Here is a 19,335-nt window from a genome sequence, read left to right on the forward strand (position 1 = left end):
TAAAATCGTATAAATAATAAATAATTATATATGTACTTGTTCACAGGTTAATTATAACTTTTATAATATTGATACTTTTTTCTACCGATTGAATTATCGGTGTAGGTTGACCGATAGAGCGCGACACTGGAGATTGTCGAAGTGTTGCGTGTTGCCACATCACCACCAAATCAAACGTCTTGGACGATGTTTCTGTGTAGATTGCGCTCGTGCCGACTCCATCACAATACGTGGAAAGCGTGAGTTTCTCGACTCCGATTCAACATGTCAAATTTTTCTTGAATTTCTAACGAATATTCACAAGAAAAGCAAAAACCAACGCGTAGATAGCTTTTTGTTTACCGAATAGCTTTTCCAGCTTGGCGTAGACTGAGAAATTATAAATTTTTTCGTGGTGCATAACGTGGTAAATGAACGACACGATGAGCGCACCCCAGGGGCAAGTGAAATCAAGAAACGGAGTAGTAAAACAGGTAAAGTATTAAAAATCCTACGGCAATCTGTTCGCTAAAGAATTTCTTACTCAAATGTAAATACGATTTATGTGCTTACTGTCATGTATAACCTCATATTTTGACATGTATGTGGTCGTCTACGATATTGTTGGTGCAAATAATCAGTACCGACAACATATGGTCGTTACATGGAAGGAATTTCGTTTTATTTGCTATTTCCCTTTAATAGCGGATTATTAATTGTTATTTGAACGTCTGACATGCCGTTAAAACATTATATACTTGTTAAAGAAATACCTTGTACTTATTTATTATGTATTTTGTTTTATACCACTGTAAACCGAACAATCTACAGTAGAGCTTACTTTTAATTTTCTAGACTTCTATGAAAAATATAATATTATATTATAATGTATTACCATTATACATACTAGTACGCTGAAAATTAAAAATAGGTCTAATTATATATTTTTAATGTGAAATTTTATATTTGAAGGTTATTTCGGGGGATACCATTGTTATTCGTGGTCAGCCTATGGGTGGCCCTCCTCCAGAAGTTACTATTACTCTTTGTAATATTACTGCTCCAAAATTAGAACGGTGGAAAGGAAATGATAGGTATATTTAATCTTTCATTTTATTTTGTCTACTTTGATTAGTTTGTTAAGTTATTTACTGATATATATATATATATATATATATATATATATATATATATATATATATATATATTACAAAGTCTTTTTTGTTTTCAGTATGGATGAAAGTAAAGATGAACCATATGCTTGGGAAGCTAGAGAATTTTTACGTAAGAAACTCATTGGTCAAGATGTATCTTTTATTACAGAAAAATCAATGAATACAAACAGAACATATGGTATTGTGTTATTAGGAAAAGGTACATTTTACACAAATTCTTTTATTAATTATGTATTATATAAAATTGATTAAAGAATGGTTTATTTAACTTTCTAATAATAATAGATAGAAATGCAGAGAATGTAATTGAAACATTAGTATCCGAGGGTTTGGTAACTGTAAAAAGAGATACCAGAAATCCTAGTCCTGAACAAACCCGATTAATTGAACTAGAAAATGCAGCTAAAGCAGCAAAGAAAGGGAAATGGTCGGAGTCGCCAAGTTCTGAACATATACGCGATGTAAAATGGACTGCTGATGATCCTCGCAAATTGGTTGAAAAATTTGGAAAGAAGCCAGTAAAGGCTATTATTGAATTTGTGTTTGATGGATCTACAGTGAAAGCACTTTTATTACCTGATTTTTACAACATAGTATTAATGATATCGGGTGTTCGTTGTCCTGGATGGCCAAATGGAAGACGTGAATATTCAGTAGGTGATCCGTATGCAGATGAAGCAAGATATTTTGTAGAATCCCGCCTTCTACATAGAGATGTTGAAATAGTACTTGAATCTGTTAACAATAACAATTTCATTGGCAGCATTCTTCATCCAAAGGGTTGGTAGTTCAGAACAAATTATGTAAATCAAGTCTTTTATGATTACATATTTGAATAAGCAATCATAAACTTTTTTATATTCAACAGGTAATATTGCCGAAATTTTATTGAGTGAAGGTTTTGCTAAATGTCAGGATTGGTCAATTAATAATAGCAGATCTGGTGCAGAGAAACTTTATCTTGCGGAAAAAGCTGCAAAAGAAGCACGTTTACGTTTATGGAAAGATTACAAACCATCAGGTCCACAAATAGAATTTACCGGTACTATTGTTGAAATTGTCAATGCAGATGCACTTATAATTAGGACACAAAATGGAGAAAACAAAAAAGTGTTTTTAAGCAGTATTCGACCACCGTCCAGAGAAAAAAAATTTAATGAGGAGCCAAATAACGCGACTAAAAAAGATTTCAAACCTCTTTATGATATTCCATGGATGTTAGAAGCACGTGAATTTTTACGTGAGAAATTTATTAGGAAAAACGTAAAAATCGTGGTTGACTATACTCAACCTGCTAGAGACAATTTCCCAGAAAAATTATGTTGCACTGTTACTTGCGGTAAAACGTATGTTATAACAAAACTTAATTGTTTTTCACTTATCTTCATTAAAATGTTTTATATAACACAAATATTGCTTTAGGAACATTGCTGAGGCTTTAGTTGCACGAGGTCTGGCAAGAGTTATCAAGTACAGACAAAATGACGATCAACGTTCTTCTCATTACAACTTGTTACAAGTTGCAGAAAGCAAGGCAGAAAAATCTCAACATGGTTTACACGCAAAGAAGGATATTCCTGTACATAGATTAGTAGACCTTTCTAATGATCCATCAAAGGCAAAGGCATTTTTAACATCGCTTAAACGAGCGCAGGGCATTAAAGCTGTGGTTGAATTTGTTACGAGTGGTTCGCGTCTAAAATTATTTTTGCCAAAAGAAGATCAACTCATTACGTTTGTTTTGGCTGGTATAAGAACTCCACGATGTCAAAGATCATTGCCAGGTGGTGGTATTGTTAAAGCAGATGAATATGGTGAGAAAGCATTAGCCTTCACTAGAGAACATTGTTTCCAAAGGGATGTAGAAATAAAAATTGAAAGTACAGAAACTAAAGGAAGTGGATTTATTGGATGGTTAACTGTAAATGATATCAATATGTCTGTTACTCTTGTTGAAGAAGGTCTCGCAGAAGTAGTTACGTTCCCCGATTTCGGAGAATTAACAAGAACGCTTAAAGCTGCAGAAGAACGTGCCAAAACAAAGAAATTAAACGTATGTAGATTCAAATATTACTTAAACGTTAATTAATAACTGTAATAATTGTAATAATCTGAAAAAATAATCTTTTGTGTATTACAGATGTGGAAGAACTATGTAGAAGTGCAAGTTGAAAATGAAAAGAACGAAGGCGATAAAGAAATTGTTGAAAGAAAAATTGACTATCAAGAAGTAGTACTTTCTGAAGTTACTGAAGATCTTCACTTTTATTCGCAAAGTGTTGATCAACGTAGTATGTTGGAAAATTTACTTTTGCAATTGCGTCAAGAATTAGCATCCAATCCACCACTCCCGGGTGCTTATAAACCCATTAGAGGTGAATTAGCAGTTGCCAAATTTACTGGCGATGATGAGTGGTATCGCGTTAAAATAGAGAAGGTTTCTGGTACAAATGTCAGTGTATTTTATGTCGATTATGGTAACAGAGAAGTAATTAATGTCACAAGAGTTGCGGATTTACCGTCAAGATTTGCTAATGATAAACCCTATGCTCACGAACATGTTCTCGCGTGTGTTGCACTTCCAAACGACGTAAGTATTTTTATAAAGAAATACGGTTTAATTAATAAATGTTTTATTTTTAAAATTAAAAATGGATTTGTTGTAATTTTCTGTTTATAACTATTCATAGAATGATGACAAAAAAGCGGCAGTTGAAATATTTAAAGAAGACGTCATGGATAAAATTTTATTATTGAATACAGAATTTAAGCTAAATAATATTACTGCTGTAACTTTAGTTAATTCTTCTACTAATGATGATATTGCGAAAGGACTTATTTCTGATGGGTTATTACTCGTTCAGAACCAACGCGATAGAAGACTTACTAAATTGGTAAATTAATATTTACGTACTTTTATATTTACATATGTATATCAGTACTTTGCGGTAGATGCATGAAATAATTTTTATGTATTAATTCGCTGTAGATTGAGGAATATAAGAAAGCAGAAGAAGATGCAAAACATAATCGACGTAATATTTGGAGATACGGTGACATACGAGCAGACGACGAAAAAGAATTTGGATTGTAAAGAACTAAATGCTCAAGGAAGGACTGGTTAAAAAGTGATCAATACAGGGAAAAAGACATGTTACGAACTGCATAATAATTGTGTAAGAACCCATTACATAGATTAACGAAAAATAATAAATGTCCATATGAGAGTTATATGTTGCATTGATTATGATGCAGTTATACTTCATTGCATAAAAATATGAATTGTACATAACAATTTCATTAATTCTTGTAATTTTTAAACGAAACAGTGATATAATATATTGCATAATATATTGTCATCAATCATTGTTTGTATTTCAATGTAAAGTTCTGTTCTGAACTTCAAGAATTTCATGGTTAACTGTTTTAAAATTTTCACAATTTATGTGCAATTTATTTTTAATCATGTGCATTATAATTGTGAAAAATCATTTCTTTTTCTTTCTACAAATTTACATTACATTTAAAGTCATATGAAAATGGTATGAATGAATATAAAATCCATAATTGTATATTTTGTCAAACATACTCATTTAAGTATGTAAGAATTTATATTAAGAAAGTATATTATATTTTGATTAAAAATAGATCATTGGTCAAATAATTTCACTATTATACGTAATATATTACATATATATACAAAAATTTTCACCTGGTAATATGAAAAGATAAACCATTATTTTATATCTACTTTGTTTCATAATTATATTTTTACTTTTCTTGAGATTGAAATCAGAATTACTTTCCTTAATTTTTCATAGATTTGCTTTTTTATAAACATTAAAAACAAAATATTTGTTAAATAATTTGTTCACTCTTCTATTTGCCTGATATAATAAAAAGCTATTCTCATTACTTTTTTCATTAATGGAATGAATTATTTTGGATATAAAATTAAAAGAATTATTTCTTTTCATGAATATTGATGCAATTTACATATAAATATACAATTTGAAATAATATTTCGTAAATAAAAAGTTAAATTACTTTGAGTATAAGTTTGTGAAAAATGAGGGAAATATTGAAAAAACTTTTCAATAAATTTTGTATGAATATTCAGCTTAAAAGATTATGTAATCATCGTATCTTTAATAATTTCAGATATAGAGTTATGCCTATTTTATTTTATAACCGAATATTTATAAATTTATTGGTGCGAACAAGCTTGATTTAATATCTGAACATTGTAATAATTAATATAAATATATCATTGAAATACATGGTCAGGCAAGGAAGAGAGCAATATATACTAGATACGTATATTTACATATAAAATTTAAAAGTGAAAAATTAAGAACCTTTTAAATATGAATGTAATATCAGTTATATAATTTAAAGATTTGATTGATTTGTAATTATTTTATAGTGACACATGTTACATATATGTGTACTGCAAATAAACTATGAAACATTTTTATTTATATTGCTATTATTTTTTACATTAATAATAATTTTCTGATTTCAGTATCTTTATTCTTTAAATGCATTTTTTATTTTAATTTAATGCGGATACACAAATAATTTCTATGTTTAAATAAAATTTTGTATTTGATACTTTATATAAACTGTATTACTTTTAAATGTTCTGCTGTTTTATTATAAAGAGATATACAAATACTATAAAGAACAGTTATATAACTACAAATAATTTGTAGGAATATAAATATGAACAATATAGAGGATTAACTATATGGAATGAAAGTGAAATAAATTAAATATACCTATATACCATAATCTAAAAATCTATTTTTATGTATAGAAACGCAAAAGTAGTATATGAGGTAAAACAATTTAAATCATAGTCATATTAATAAGTTATACATTGTTTTGGAACTTTGTTGGTTTAACATGTTTTAACACTACATCATCCCAAGAGCAAGAATATAAATGGCGATCAAACCATGTAAGACCACGTACGAAATCAGTGTGACGATCATCTCTGTATATTAATGAAAGTTGATTGTTTGCATCAAGCATTTCTACAGAAACATCATCACAGCATACTGCTAACTCTTTCACCCTGTTATGTAATAATATTATGTAATTTATTATACTGATAAAATTTGTAATTTGTCAGTTTATATTACCTTCCTGAATCTGGATTAAATACGAGTTTATGTATTGGTCTAGAAGATGCAATTGATTTTGATAATAGTTTTAGACCTCCCTTTCTGATATCAACTATTATAACCTCTGCACCATCAGTACCAATGGCTACAATATTTGGTTTATTGGGGCTCCAACATATTGCAGTTAAACCAATATTTTTCTTCAGAATACCTAACAAATAAAAGATTAGATTTAAATAACATTTATAACAACACTAAATGTTATATACAAGTGTCTGTGTTATATATGTATATGAATACATGCTTTGGGCTGGTCTTGCTAGCCTTATATCCCACATTAATGCTTCACAATCATACGATGTTGACGCAAATTCTGTGTTACTTCCAGGTTTAACATCAACACAAGTGATTAAATCTGTATGAGCAAAACTAAATGAACATGTTGCCATTAACTCTGATATGTCCCATATTTTTATACTGTAAAATAGTTATAATTCTTTATTACAAATATTTAAAATGCCTTTTAATATAAGAAACTTAAATTAGTTTTACCAACAATCCATCCCTCCTGAAACTACATGACCCTTATCAGCAAATGCAGACAAAGTTAACAGACAACTATCATGTAAAGTGGCATAACCTGCACATTTCAATTCTTTTGAATCATCAGACTTTGTAGATAGATCAAAAACTTGCAAGGTTCCACTATCTTGGCCAATTACAAATTTATCGTGCTGTAAGAAAACACCATCGCAAACACCACTCTCTGTTTTTGCATAGCGGAAGGCTTTATCCCTATCAAAGTCTTTAATATCATTGTAATACCAGACAGCACCATTCCAATAGCGATCTGTTAGGTTACTTGCTCCAAGAATAGCACTTTTTTCTGCAAAATAAAGAAACGTTTACGTATTAAATAATATTTGTATAACAAACATAAATCTATTTACAAATAAATATACAATCTTTGTAACCACTTCCACATAAAAAATTTAAATTATATTACCATTGTATATATTGATAAACTGCAAGTGTTTATAAGAAAGAGGTAGTCTATCTGTTATTGTCATGTTTCTATAAACATCGGTATTTAAATTGGGCGATGTTAAAACATCCATAATAAATTAATTTTCAAAATTAATAATGCTAACAATGCCGAACTTAATTGATATACTGTAACATAAATTATAGCAGATAGTTATTTGTATCCAACTGTTAAAGCTATGCTATAAATCATTGTAGATCACATATACAAATTAAATAGCACGTAAAAGGCGTACAATATTTATTAACCTGTATACTTTTATATTATAGGTCGTTGTATGCGATCAACTGCGGTCGTAATACATGTGAAAAGGTATGGGCATGCAATGAGGGAAACGTGACGAATATAAAGTCAAAAATATTTACGTAGCTTGAGGATAGCTTGAGGATATGTTTCGCGCATGCGTGATACGTATATGTACATAGGTATACTTACTACTTACATTTTGTCAATGCTCAGATTGTATCGTGTTTACACCTCGCCCGTTAGAAAGTGATTTTTTATTGCAAAATACGAAGAAATGGTATTTTATTGTGTAATTTCTGGTTGCAAAACCAACCGCCCTGGTGGTTTAAAGTTGCCGCTTTTTTCGGTACCGAAAGATATCGTACGTAGACAAAGTTGGGAAACTGCACTTGGTATAAAAAATTTGGAGTCCTCGAAGCATCGTGTATGTGAAAAACATTTTCCTCCAGAAAATGTGATACGATGTACAGAACACAGGGATGCGTCTGGAAATTTAATTGCTAAGGTATGTATAAATTAAATTTATTCTCATTCTTAAAGTAAACTCATATCCAAAATATTTTTTAATTATTTTTGTTCTAGGTACCACTTCGAACTTTTCGACTTTCTGAAAATGCAATTCCATCTCTTTCTCCGAATGGTAATATGGATGAAAAGGAAAATGTTGAAGAACTTGATAATCCTGTTCATGAAAACACATCTGAGAATGTTCTGAATGATACTATAAATCAGATTTTTGATAGTACAATTCATGACCATGGTTACACACACAATATAGTTGCAATGGATATAAAAGAAGAAGTAATGATCGATTCATCAGAAGAAGAAAATATTCAATGTGCAGATCAAGAAGAAGAAAATATTCAGTGCACAGATCAAGAAGAGGAAAATATTCAGTGCGCAGATCAAGAAGAAGAAGAAGAAAATATGTTTACACAGTTATGTGAAAATATTAATTTCTTTCAACTACCAAAAGATTGGACTGTACATATTCCTTCTAATAAAAATAGCGTAACTTTTTTAGAAATTGAAATCAATTTAACCAATGATAATTACAATGCTTGTCTAGTAAAAAGAAGTATTATAATAAAAGATAATATGGACATTGTATATATAGCATTGGAAAAAACTATATCTTCAGAAAAACTTAATCTTCCAAATAAATTTCACAATTTTGAAGAATTGAGGATAATACTAAATCATTTTTCTAATATGTTATTTTGTTCTGGGATAGCTGACATTGATGGTGTAAACCTAGTAAAACATACAATTGGATATACTGATTGTCATGATAAATTAAGGCATAAGAAGTGTCATATATTAACTTTATTTGAAAAATGTGAAATGTGTGAAAAAGTGAGGAGAACTGTTAGACAAAAAAGACGTCGTATGTCTAAAAGAAATATGGGTGAGGAAATTACTGATTTTACAAACACAGATGTTTTACATATCTGGAAGAAGAAGTTTGACGCACAAAGAAGTGCACTTTTCCGTGCAAAAAAAACAATTAGAACACTTCAAGCTCGTATTAACGAAATGAAGGTAGATTTAAGTAACATAGATATGCAAACTGTACTTAAAAAATGCAGAGATCACCAAATTCCAGATATACAGATGACGTTAATTGAACAAATTATAGCATCTGCAAAGTTGAAAAGTGTAAAAGGTCAACGATATAGTGGAGATTGGATGATGCTATGCACTTTAATGTACATTCGTTCTCCTGAAGGGTATGGACATTTACAAAAGTTGAATATATTGCCTTTGCCCTGTGCAAGAACTGTTCGTCGATGTTTATCTCTTGTAGAAACAAAGTGTGGTCTAGATAATAAGTTTTTCGAATAAAAGTCTATATGTTCGTTATAGAAAAAATTTAATTATTTAAGAATTTCACCTTTAATTTATCTGTTATTTCGTCTGCTTATGACAATAATCTCTTGCAACATAAAGTTTCTTGTTTATATTTTCTTACCATTATTAAATTTGTAATTTTTTATCTTTTTAACTTAAACTTTTAATTTAAAAGATGACATTTTGTTTTACAGATTTTATTGTTTGGATTTATTATAATTATTTTAATAATAAAAACTTAATTAAAAAAAAGTATCTGTAAATTTTATAGTTAATTTTAATTACTCAAAATAAATCAGAATTTTTTTGCGCAAATGTGAAATGCGTCCTCAAGCTGACGCCATATGGAATTTTTGACTTCACTCGCACGCTTTGATCTATGTTACTCTATGCTTTCGGTATACGATCTGTCATACGACTGTATTTGCGATATCACTTGTTTCGGGATGCATAAAATCATTATCGCTTTCGTATCATTTTCAATGTTACCGATTCAGCATAGAACAAGATTACGACACTAGTAGTGGTCAAAATTAAAACTAAGTATGACTATGAAATTACAATATGCTTTATATCGTTTGAGATACATGTAGCTGTATTTTGTGCATGTATTTTGAAAATGTTTGGAAATATATACGAATATGATTAATTCTTAGTGAGTTATACAAAGGTATATACGATTAGTAAGTACTAGCGACACTTCAAATTAATAATATGCAAATTTATAAATATAAAAAATCTGCATATTCTAATAATTATTACTTACTAGAAATAAAAGATTCATTTCTATATAAATAAAAAAGACAAATATGGGTGTTATCTTAAGATTAGCTTAGTTTCAAAGACGAGGATAAATTACTTATACATTAAATCACCTAGTAATATTCTTTAAATACAATAACTAATAATAATAAGGATTTATCATTTTGTTTGATGTAATAAAGATCGGCATCGATTAAACAGAATCGGTTTGATCCCGGTGATTAGGAAATAGTTCCTACCGACGATGCTCTGGAATTCTGTTTATGTAGCGCGTCTTTTCGGCATTCCGAGTTTCGGGATGTGCAGAAGTAGCGAATATGATTACCGCGGTAACGTCTGTCCGTGACGTAACGGCTATACTCTTGATAATTTCCGTCGTGACGCATGCGTATTCGATTCGGAGCAAAAATCAGAATTAGTCCAACGGAATCCCGGAAAGTAGCGAGAGTGCGAGACACGGCGGTGCCGCTGTATAAAATCATAAGGAGCGTTGATTAACCTGTCAAGACGTGGTATCGTATCGTTATTTACGCGGTCAAAGGTGTTGCGGGTAATCGTTCGTAGGATTCGGTCGGCTTCCAGACAGGATGGGGAAGCCTGAGCAAATTTTAATTATCGAACCGCGAAGTGAACTGCGATTCAAGGGTACGCTTTAAACGACGACTCATTCACTTATATTCGGATTTTATTTGCACATTTCCTCCTTACTTTCACTCCTTCCCCGAGTTTTGTTCAATCCATGACTGGCAGGCGCTTTGTTGGTTAGTTAACACGAGCTGCACACGGTGCGCTACGTTGTCAAGATGACGTAAGGTTGACTCCACTAGCCAATTTTATTGTATTTTCATTTATAACCAAATAGGATTACGTACGACGACCCAGCAAAAATCATTGGCCTTTTCAGTTGTACCTAACCCTATTCGTCGTACGTCATTCGCTGTCAAAGCTAAGTGCAGTCACGAAGTCACGATTCAATTCTCAGCCTCCCCTCTCACTTCTCTTTTCCTCTAACTGATATACAGTCAGCATATTCGACGAGTTATAATCCTATGCATTTATTTTTCCTACTACATTTAATTTGTTTCTATGCTTTCCTAGGCTTTTATTCAATAAAATATAGATTTTTCATATTTATGTAAACGGCATATATGGACGTCTATTTGGCAGGCAAATTTGTTTGCGTTCAACGCAAATTTAAGAATTCGTACACATTGTAAAAATGTTCGGAAGAACATTGTTTACAATACAATAAACATTTTTTGTTGAATGATATTTATGAAAGGATTGGTAATTTATATAGTGTAGTTTTGTAAGTGGAATATGAATATATAAACAAAATATGGAAATGTTGTTTATAATTACATGTATTATTACAATTATATCATTTTAGTACTTTGGAGTGCATAAAAGAACGCGATATAGATAATAATATGACTGATGCATATATTTTGCAAAAGCAGTTATGATTACTTTTTGTTTATATAATCTTTGAATAAAAGAAGTAATAAAAATAATGTTAAACATTTCTTATGTTATATTTTAGGTCCTTTCCTAGAAAGAACAGTCACATCATATATAAAATTAACTAATCCATCGAATCAGAAAGTTTATTTTAAAATAAAAACAACTGCCCCAAAGAGGTATTGTGTACGGCCAAATTGTGGGTATCTTAAACCAAAGGAAATTTCACAAATAGCTGGTTAGTATTAATTTGCAAATCAAATTTACATATTACGATTGATTTATTATATAACCACAACAATTGTTAATACGGATCTTTACTAAAGTTCAAATTATTTTTATTTATGAAGAAAATGTAATTCATTATGTATTATATTTTTCAGTGACTCTTCAACCATTCGATTTTGATCCAGCAGAAAAAAATAAACACAAATTCATGGTGCAAGCTTTAGTAGCTCAAGATAATGATGATGAAGAAAATCCTGACATGGTATGTAATATATAGTTAATGTTATTATAGTTAATAGTTTAATATTAGAAAATATTCATTTCTATTGGTTGTTATTTGCGTTAGTCTTATTCTTGCCTTGTGTGAATTATAACATCTAATTTTGTTTCAAAGTGGAAAGGCATAGATCCAGAACAATTGATGGAATCCAAGCTAAAATGTGTATTTGAAAATCCAGTAATTAAAACTTTGGCATTTGAAGCAGTTAAATCAGAAGCTACTACAGATAATGGTAAAAATAAAGGAGTTGGTGATTTTGTTAAGTCATCGCCAAAGGTAATAATTAATATCACTTTTATTTTTAATGCTCCCTTACTATCGCTTATTATATAAGTAAGTGATATGTTTATTTTATCAGGTCCCTGGAGAAACAGAGGAAAAATTGATAAAAGCAGCACAAGAAGTTAATCAGCTTAGGGAAGAAGAGAGTGCCCTTAGGCAGGAAAACCTCCAATTGAAAGTAAATAATTGAAAAATATATTTGGCGTAAATTAAGTAAACAGATCAATAATTTAGTAAGAACATACTAATTAAAAAACATACTAATTTTTATTTGTAGGAGGATTTGTTGCAATTACGAAATGCCCTGTTGGTTAACGAGGCTACATTAGCCACCAAAAATTTTAACTCGCAGAACAGTAGCGAATCGTCACCACCGGTTACCAGCATCCTTATTGCTGTTGTCATGGTCATACTGGGATATGTGCTGGGAAAAATGATCTGAGCAGCCATTACTTTACCGCATAACTTGGCACATCCCCTCTTCCCCTGTGTTTCTTAGCCTGCCCCCCTGCTACCATATACCACGTACTGATCGCAGAGGTTGAAAACAGTCATCGTATTACACGATTGTTCATAATAAATACTATAAACATGAACGGATAGTGGTTTACAATAATAGAATTATTCGCTGCAGGAGTGTGCTTCTATTTTGGTAAAGCGACCAAATTCGAAATCCTTTTTTAAGAAATAAATACTATACTCGGATGGTGTAGATGCGGGAGATCCTGTGGATAAATTTTGTTATTGTTACGTATCAGAAAGTACCATTAGTTTAAGTAGAAAATTATAAATAAAAACTAAATACTATATATCTTCATGTTTATATATTACTTCTGTTCTCACATTTCTTATAAAAGGATTCTCGCTTTACAAATTCGCTTGCGGCTGTGTCTTTGAAACCATGTTGCCACTAACTAAATTATATATGGGACACGAAAATTTATGAAATATAATTCTTTTAAACGAATACATTCAATTAGAAAAAGAAGAATTCAATTGTTTCAAGAATTGTGGTGTATCGTTAACGTAAAATGGAAAAAGACAGGATGAATTCGAATACTCTTTTTTTGACATTCTAACAGTACTTAACAATCACACAATGTAAGATTGTACATAATGTATTTTAAGATAATATATTAATGTCTAACGTATATAGTCAGGAAGGGGAGGGGGGCTGGCTGATCAGTAGTGGTTCATGATTCAGAATTTGGATATGCTGGCTCTATCCATCAGCAATGGAATATCATTTAAGGAGTTGATGCATTAAAGTTTTGGACGCTTCAGTGTATTTTTATTTCTTTATGTTTATCTTATAAAAATTCGAAATAAAGATATCTCGGATGTCACATATGATGAAAGTTTTATATTTTAAACCTTTCTGCTGGTAATTGTGTTTTTGAGTAATTTGAAGTGGTGCATGGTATACATTGATATGGTACCGCCTAAAAATGTCATCACGAATCATATAAATTTAGCTATATAGATGTGTGTATAATGTATATATACATATGTACACACACATTTATATAGTGGCAAACAGTTTGTTAGATCGTCACATCACAAGTAATATCGAACACATCAGAATTAATTATTACGGGTGTGTGTATATCTATGCACTCACATACAAATATACATACGTATACATATATATAATACTCATATATCTGTGCCTTAGAAATAGAGACAGTAATATAACATATTTGTGTTTCACTAAAATTCCATTGTTCTAATATTTCCTGACTCTATAAGGTCTTTCCAATTCTTTTCGATAGCGAACATTTGTTTTTTTAATTGTAAAATAGGGATAAACTATAATTACATTGTCAAGCGTAAATATTTAAACTTTTATTATTTATAGACGGTATTATTTATAATTTCGAAGTATATGTGTGTGTATAAAAAACTATATATATATATATATATATAGTTCTTTCATCATTCTTCGAGTTTCTGATTGAGAAGTTACTATTGAGAAGTTTTTTTTCAGATATTTAAAAAAGAAAAATAAATGAATTATCAGTAACTGGTAGAATGATGGTGTATGTTTAATATAGCGCAAATTAAGTTTAACAGGATACAACGATTTTTTTAGATAAAAATTGTCGCATCATTTCATCCTTTTACACATCCTTACAGATTACGAAGCGTAATCATTATAAAATTCTCTCTGTTATATTCTCGTGTTTATAATATAATTAAATAACGATCGTCCGGTGTATCGTCTAAGGTACAGGTATAAATTGCTTTTTCTGTACGAATATACGAGGTACGTAAGAAAATGGTTTGAGAATTCTCCTCCGGTCAGATGCGTTGCAGCTTTCTCGAACGAGCAACTTCCTAAGTTCCTGTTAAATATGTTATTTAAGATGATAAATACATAAAACCACGCTACTATACACCAGCATAAGCTGGAGTTTCGTCCAAGAGAGGAATTTTTTCCACACGATTATTCCATTTATCGCTTGAATTCTTAATCCATTATGGAGTGTCTCACGATCAATGTTACTACGTTATTATCACTGTTGTAGAGAAGATATAACGATACATAGAATTATGATATTAATAATACGATTCGGGAACGAAACGAACAGATCGTCATTGTGTATATATAAAAAAAAAAAAAAAAAAAAAAAGAACAAAATAAAATATGGCTGAACTTGTAAAAGTTAGAAAACAGTCACAATTGGATAAATATTATATATACGTATACCTAAACGACAATTTCCGATAAAAATAATTGTTCCAAACGAATGTAACATTCGATTTTCTTACTATACATGTTCAATAAAATTGCGTTAAACAAGTTCAAGTAATGATGTACTTGTACTTTAAATATCGTCGATCAATTACGACGAGGGTTACTCGATATCGCATAATGTTAGACCAACATAAATATAGTTTCGAATCGATCGGGTACGCGAGATAATTTTATAGATGAATTTTAAACCCTTCATTCCCGAAAAATAGATACGCGAACCAAAGTAGAGTAGGTCAACTTATAATCAGACTACCTTCTCGGGTGCACATGCACTCGCATACTTTCTCCCTGCGCGACCATCGAACGGAAAAAGAGAGGTGAAAGAGGGTAGCGGGGAGAAGAAGGTGGAAAAAGATATCTCAGCCGAGAAACGTAAAGATCGTTAATCGACCAATTTGCAAATTTTACTCTACTTCGTGATTATCCGAGTATCTTTACCTAGCATAACGAGAAAGCAAATTGCAGCTCCATACTTATTTGACTGAACGACGATATCTATAAATATATAGACGTAATAACGCCATATCTCTATACGTCAAGATAGGAAATTGTAAAGATCAGCGTAAACGCTACATCATTTTTGTATACATAAGAATATTCGACGCTCGTCATTCCGTTATCTCTGTGTGCATCGTATGAACATACGCGCGTTTTTTCTTCCGCGATAACACCTAAGTCTAAGACGGAAATAATTCTCACCGTAATGTTGCTAAAAGCGAAATTCCTAGTACGCTATCGTCGCCTAAGATAAAACGGAACATGAAAAAGATTGGTCGAGCGGAACTTGAAGAATAAAATTCGTTCACTGGACACGTGACTTTCTTTAATGGAGCTCGTCAAACGACACTCACCATAGCGAGACGTTCGACTGCGAACTAAGGTCGGACAGGAGGACTTGGTCGGCCTGAACGTGCAGATAAATCAGGATCGGGGAAAAGGGAGGTGGATGGCAGAGAGTGGAGCGGCGGATACAGCGCAGAGCAGCCTGATCAGGGTGGCGGCGGCAGTAGCGACTGGCTATTGATTTCAAGGGCTTCCTTAACCCCCCGCTTTGCCGCTGAGTACCCGACAGCTTCAGGTCACCCCAAAGGGCTCTTGGTGCCCGCGACTAAAACAATTCCATACGTTTACTCCCACTACTGGTCCACCTATTCTATACCTTTCGTCCGGCCAGGTAACCCGTATGCGACTCGCGCAAGCCTTTCTTCCTCTTCCTGTCTTCAATTTCCTTGTCTTCTATGGAGTTGGAATAAAGGAAACATCGTTTAAACGAGCAACTAGATTCTTCTAAAACGATGGGCAAACGTTCAAAGGAAGAAGAAACGCGTCAAGACTCGGTCGAACGTCAAATTTGAAGATAAAGCGTGCAGATGGAAAGACAAAGACAGATAGAAAGATCGATTACCCTGTATTAGATTAGAATTCTTTCAAAGGCTACTCGATTATATTTCGCGTATCCGTGAGACGCGATTTGAACGAAAAACTAATAGAGGCGATCTGCCTTCGATCGTAAACCGTCGGACCAAGCGAAAATAGGAAGGAAGGGAGGAAGAAAGCGAAACGATATACGATAGGAGAACACGCACGAATTAAAGGCGTTCTTCAAAATTTCGCGGTTAAGTGGCCGTTCGGTGGTAAAACGGGACGGAGATAGGTGCGGGGGTGTATCAGGAAGCGACAGTGCACGGAGTCGGAAGAGAACGGAGAAACGAAGAAGAGAGGGAAAAAGAGTAGGGATAACGTGGGGATCCTGGGTAGGCGAGCACCCGTGGTGGTTACGGTACTGTGCGAGTCGGGCCGAGCGCAGACGGATCGCGGGGTGAGCCGTCGCTCGGCATACGTCGAACTAGGTGCCCCGCGTTGGGGCGTCTCCTGCCATCGAGCATCGGTGTCGTGCAGTCGATCGGGGGACGACCACCGCCTTCTTCGAAGTCACTGTTAGTTCCAGATCGTATCGGACTGGATTGGAACGGAACGGTCCCGCCTGTTCACCCGTTAATTCCCCATCGGTGTGTCAGCGCAGACACGGCGACGACGATGAGACTACGACGATGGTACTCGTGGTAGCGCGGCCACAGTGCGTCGTGGCCAGTGCGGGCGTCGGCATCGTCGTCGGTTGTGCACGCGATCGGACGAACAAGGAGATGGTGTCCCCGGATCGTTCGGAGGAAAGTGACTTGGTTGCTAACGCTACTACTGTCAGTGCCGCGTCCGCGTACAACGTCCTCGACGTCGTCGTAGCCGCTGCCATCGCCACCGCCGCCGCCACCACCAGCGTTGTCCTCGCCACCGCCACCGCTGCCGTTACTATCGCTGCCGTCGTTACCGCTACCGCCACCGTCAACGCTGCCGTATCCACCATCGCCAGTCTCGCCACTGCCAATACCGTCGTTTTCGACGCCACGAGCACGATTGCTCTTGCTGCCAACCAGGCTTCCAGCGCGACTCTTCAGACGGTCTAACCACCCCCATATCCCAAATGGTGAGTGTCCATCGAAACGTTTCCATTTTCTACGGTACTTTTTCCTTTCTTTCGCGAGTCGAGCTAGCTCAGCTCGAGACTTTCCTTTCCTCCTTCGAAACCACCCTTTCTTTCTTCGGTGCGCTTGTCCTTTCCTACGGGGGAGGAACGTACGGATAGATTCACGTTTGAGCGAGATAGAACTAGGAAGACGGAAGAGGGAGAGAATGAGACGGAGAATGGAAATAAAATATGCAGACAGAAATCGAGGCGCAGGGAGAGAAAGAGAGAGTGCGAATGCTGTGTTGTATATGCGAGGAGAAGGAGCACGGGGAGGGGGAGAGAGAGAGAGAGAGAGAGAGAGAGAGAGAGAAAAAGAGAGAGAGAGAAAGAGAGAGAGAAAAAGAGAGAGAGAGAGAGATGAAGAACGTCACACGAAAGGGTGGAAGGAGGGAGGGGATGACGATCAAGGATAAAAGGAAAGAAGCGCGAACGATATAAAAGATTTTATTTGTCTGTCGACGTTTCGCGTATGCCGTTAGAATAGGATTTCTCGTCCTGTGTTCTACGCGATCGTCGTGTCCCGGCGACTCGACTCCACATAACCTCCGTCAATCGATAATACAAGACGACGGCACCCGCGGCGCTCGGCAAGATCGGCCTAGGAACGAACACAACCCGCGTTCCTGAGTCGAGCTACCCTATCGATGAGCGTCGTCGATATTTCTACCCTTTCTCTACCTGACATTCTAGTAGCACCTGGCCTTCACCGATTGCTCGTTCGATTTAAACGTTCACGCGATGAGAAGCGTCGAAAGTTGGTACGAATGCAATCCATTTGTTCGTTTTGTTGGGCGGTGAACGACGATGTTCTCCCTGTGCCCTCCGACTGTCCACGCACAGGCACAGGATATATCCTGTTCCTCGTTGGTTCGTGGCACGGTCTCAACCTCGCCCATGTTAATTGGCGAGGATCGATTTTCCTAGAAACGATTACACGGCCGCGGCCTCACGGTCGTTCAATCGCACGTTCGGGGCCCAGGTTTCCCGTTAAAGTCGAAGCGAATACCTCGGAAACACGGGGTTAACTGGTTGCTGAGGCAAAGCTGTAAGAGACGAAGTATCGTTGGTTAGGAACGAAGCTAACGAAGATCTGGCGTGGCGACGACATCTCGTTCGTACACCTGACCGCGTCGTTACCTTTCGAACGCCATTTGCGTGCCGAAATGTAATAAAACGCGTTTTTTACCCCGTACAGAATGCGCGAATGCGCCGCCGGCGATATACGCGCATACTTGCATATATCTATATACGTATATGCACGTATATAGTTGGGTATACGTATAACGCGTTGCGCGAAGCGGATGAATGAATGCTGTGAATAAAAGTAAGTAGGTTAACGAGAACGAGATCGTCCGTTCCGAAAAACGCGATCTCTCCGTCTCGTTTTTCCTTCGCGTTCCTTCCGCGCTCTTCTTCGAATCGTTACCGTAAACCGTGGCTCGTGATTTCGAAACTGGACCTATCATCGAGACGTTATCTTCGAGACGAAATCTCTCATAGGCCGGGCTGTTAAAACGAGTCGAACGTTGGCCACTTGGACGCGAACGTAAAGGTACATTTTCTCCGATTCTTCTGTATACACGATCGCAAACTGCGCCCCATTGTCGTATTGTTA

The 19,335-nt window shown here is 34.4% G+C and overlaps 5 protein-coding genes across 21 annotated transcripts in view; 4 read left to right on the forward strand and 1 right to left on the reverse strand.

Moving 5' to 3' along the window:
• Positions 1–151: 151 nt before the first annotated feature.
• Positions 152–4,385, forward strand: LOC126927054 (staphylococcal nuclease domain-containing protein 1). Its single transcript, XM_050743551.1, has 9 exons — positions 152–473; positions 952–1,073; positions 1,211–1,353; positions 1,440–1,934; positions 2,023–2,500; positions 2,577–3,207; positions 3,295–3,744; positions 3,845–4,048; positions 4,144–4,385. The coding sequence occupies exons 1-9, from the start codon at positions 411–413 to the stop codon at positions 4,246–4,248; spliced, it is 2,691 nt and encodes an 896-aa protein (XP_050599508.1). The 5' UTR covers positions 152–410; the 3' UTR covers positions 4,249–4,385.
• Positions 4,386–5,940: 1,555 nt separating this feature from the next.
• Positions 5,941–7,919, reverse strand: LOC126915320 (methylosome protein 50-like). 3 transcript variants are annotated; one of them, XM_050720098.1, is made up of 6 exons: positions 7,771–7,919; positions 7,290–7,456; positions 6,836–7,169; positions 6,588–6,760; positions 6,302–6,494; positions 5,941–6,234 (listed from the first exon to the last, which is right to left on the reverse strand). In XM_050720098.1, exons 2-6 carry the CDS (start codon positions 7,399–7,401, stop codon positions 6,030–6,032), a joined length of 1,017 nt encoding a protein of 338 aa, XP_050576055.1. In that variant the 5' UTR covers positions 7,402–7,456; positions 7,771–7,919; the 3' UTR covers positions 5,941–6,029. The 3 variants fall into 3 exon arrangements, with proteins under 3 accessions (XP_050576055.1, XP_050575970.1, XP_050575891.1); XM_050720013.1 differs by lacking the exon at positions 7,771–7,919 and adding an exon at positions 7,577–7,720; XM_050719934.1 differs by lacking the exon at positions 7,771–7,919 and adding an exon at positions 7,564–7,711.
• LOC126914849 (uncharacterized) lies at positions 7,849–9,446 on the forward strand. The gene is made up of 2 exons (XM_050719245.1): positions 7,849–8,079; positions 8,157–9,446. Exons 1-2 carry the CDS (start codon positions 7,849–7,851, stop codon positions 9,417–9,419), a joined length of 1,494 nt encoding a protein of 497 aa, XP_050575202.1. The 3' UTR covers positions 9,420–9,446.
• Positions 9,447–10,565: 1,119 nt separating this feature from the next.
• On the forward strand, positions 10,566–13,788 carry LOC126915724 (vesicle-associated membrane protein/synaptobrevin-binding protein). The gene is made up of 6 exons (XM_050720712.1): positions 10,566–10,832; positions 11,731–11,886; positions 12,032–12,138; positions 12,271–12,432; positions 12,515–12,616; positions 12,716–13,788. Exons 1-6 carry the CDS (start codon positions 10,775–10,777, stop codon positions 12,878–12,880), a joined length of 750 nt encoding a protein of 249 aa, XP_050576669.1. The 5' UTR covers positions 10,566–10,774; the 3' UTR covers positions 12,881–13,788.
• A 3,183-nt stretch (positions 13,789–16,971) lies between these two features.
• The window catches only part of LOC126927935 (glucose transporter type 1), a 32,012-nt gene continuing 29,648 nt past the window's right edge, over positions 16,972–19,335 (forward strand). For 8 of the 15 annotated variants that reach the window (XM_050744063.1, XM_050744720.1, XM_050744792.1 and 5 more), the window contains exon 1: positions 16,976–17,678. The gene's annotated coding sequence lies outside the window, so the exon portion shown is untranslated. Of the gene's footprint in view, positions 17,679–19,335 lie in introns of all 15 variants that reach the window. The other 7 variants (XM_050744460.1, XM_050717456.1, XM_050717547.1 and 4 more) reach the window with 4 other exon arrangements.

This window comes from Bombus affinis, chromosome 1, assembly GCF_024516045.1.
Source record: "Bombus affinis isolate iyBomAffi1 chromosome 1, iyBomAffi1.2, whole genome shotgun sequence".
NCBI lineage: Eukaryota > Metazoa > Arthropoda > Insecta > Hymenoptera > Apidae > Bombus > Bombus affinis.

Coding starts and splice junctions, on each gene's coding strand:
- LOC126915724 (XM_050720712.1), top strand. CDS start 10,775: ATGGGGAAGCCTGAGCAAATTTTAATTATCGAACCGCGAAGTGAACTG. Junction 10,833..11,730: donor AAGTGAACTGCGATTCAAGG/GTACGCTTTAAA, acceptor GTTATATTTTAG/GTCCTTTCCTAGAAAGAACA. Junction 11,887..12,031: donor GGAAATTTCACAAATAGCTG/GTTAGTATTAAT, acceptor TATATTTTTCAG/TGACTCTTCAACCATTCGAT.
- LOC126914849 (XM_050719245.1), top strand. CDS start 7,849: ATGGTATTTTATTGTGTAATTTCTGGTTGCAAAACCAACCGCCCTGGT. Junction 8,080..8,156: donor CTGGAAATTTAATTGCTAAG/GTATGTATAAAT, acceptor TTTTTGTTCTAG/GTACCACTTCGAACTTTTCG.
- LOC126927054 (XM_050743551.1), top strand. CDS start 411: ATGAACGACACGATGAGCGCACCCCAGGGGCAAGTGAAATCAAGAAAC. Junction 1,074..1,210: donor CGGTGGAAAGGAAATGATAG/GTATATTTAATC, acceptor TTTTGTTTTCAG/TATGGATGAAAGTAAAGATG. Junction 3,745..3,844: donor GTGTTGCACTTCCAAACGAC/GTAAGTATTTTT, acceptor AACTATTCATAG/AATGATGACAAAAAAGCGGC.
- LOC126915320 (XM_050720098.1), bottom strand. CDS start 7,401: ATGGATGTTTTAACATCGCCCAATTTAAATACCGATGTTTATAGAAAC. Junction 6,761..6,835: donor TCAGGAGGGATGGATTGTTG/GTAAAACTAATT, acceptor ACTATTTTACAG/TATAAAAATATGGGACATAT. Junction 6,495..6,587: donor GCTAGCAAGACCAGCCCAAA/GCATGTATTCAT, acceptor TTTATTTGTTAG/GTATTCTGAAGAAAAATATT.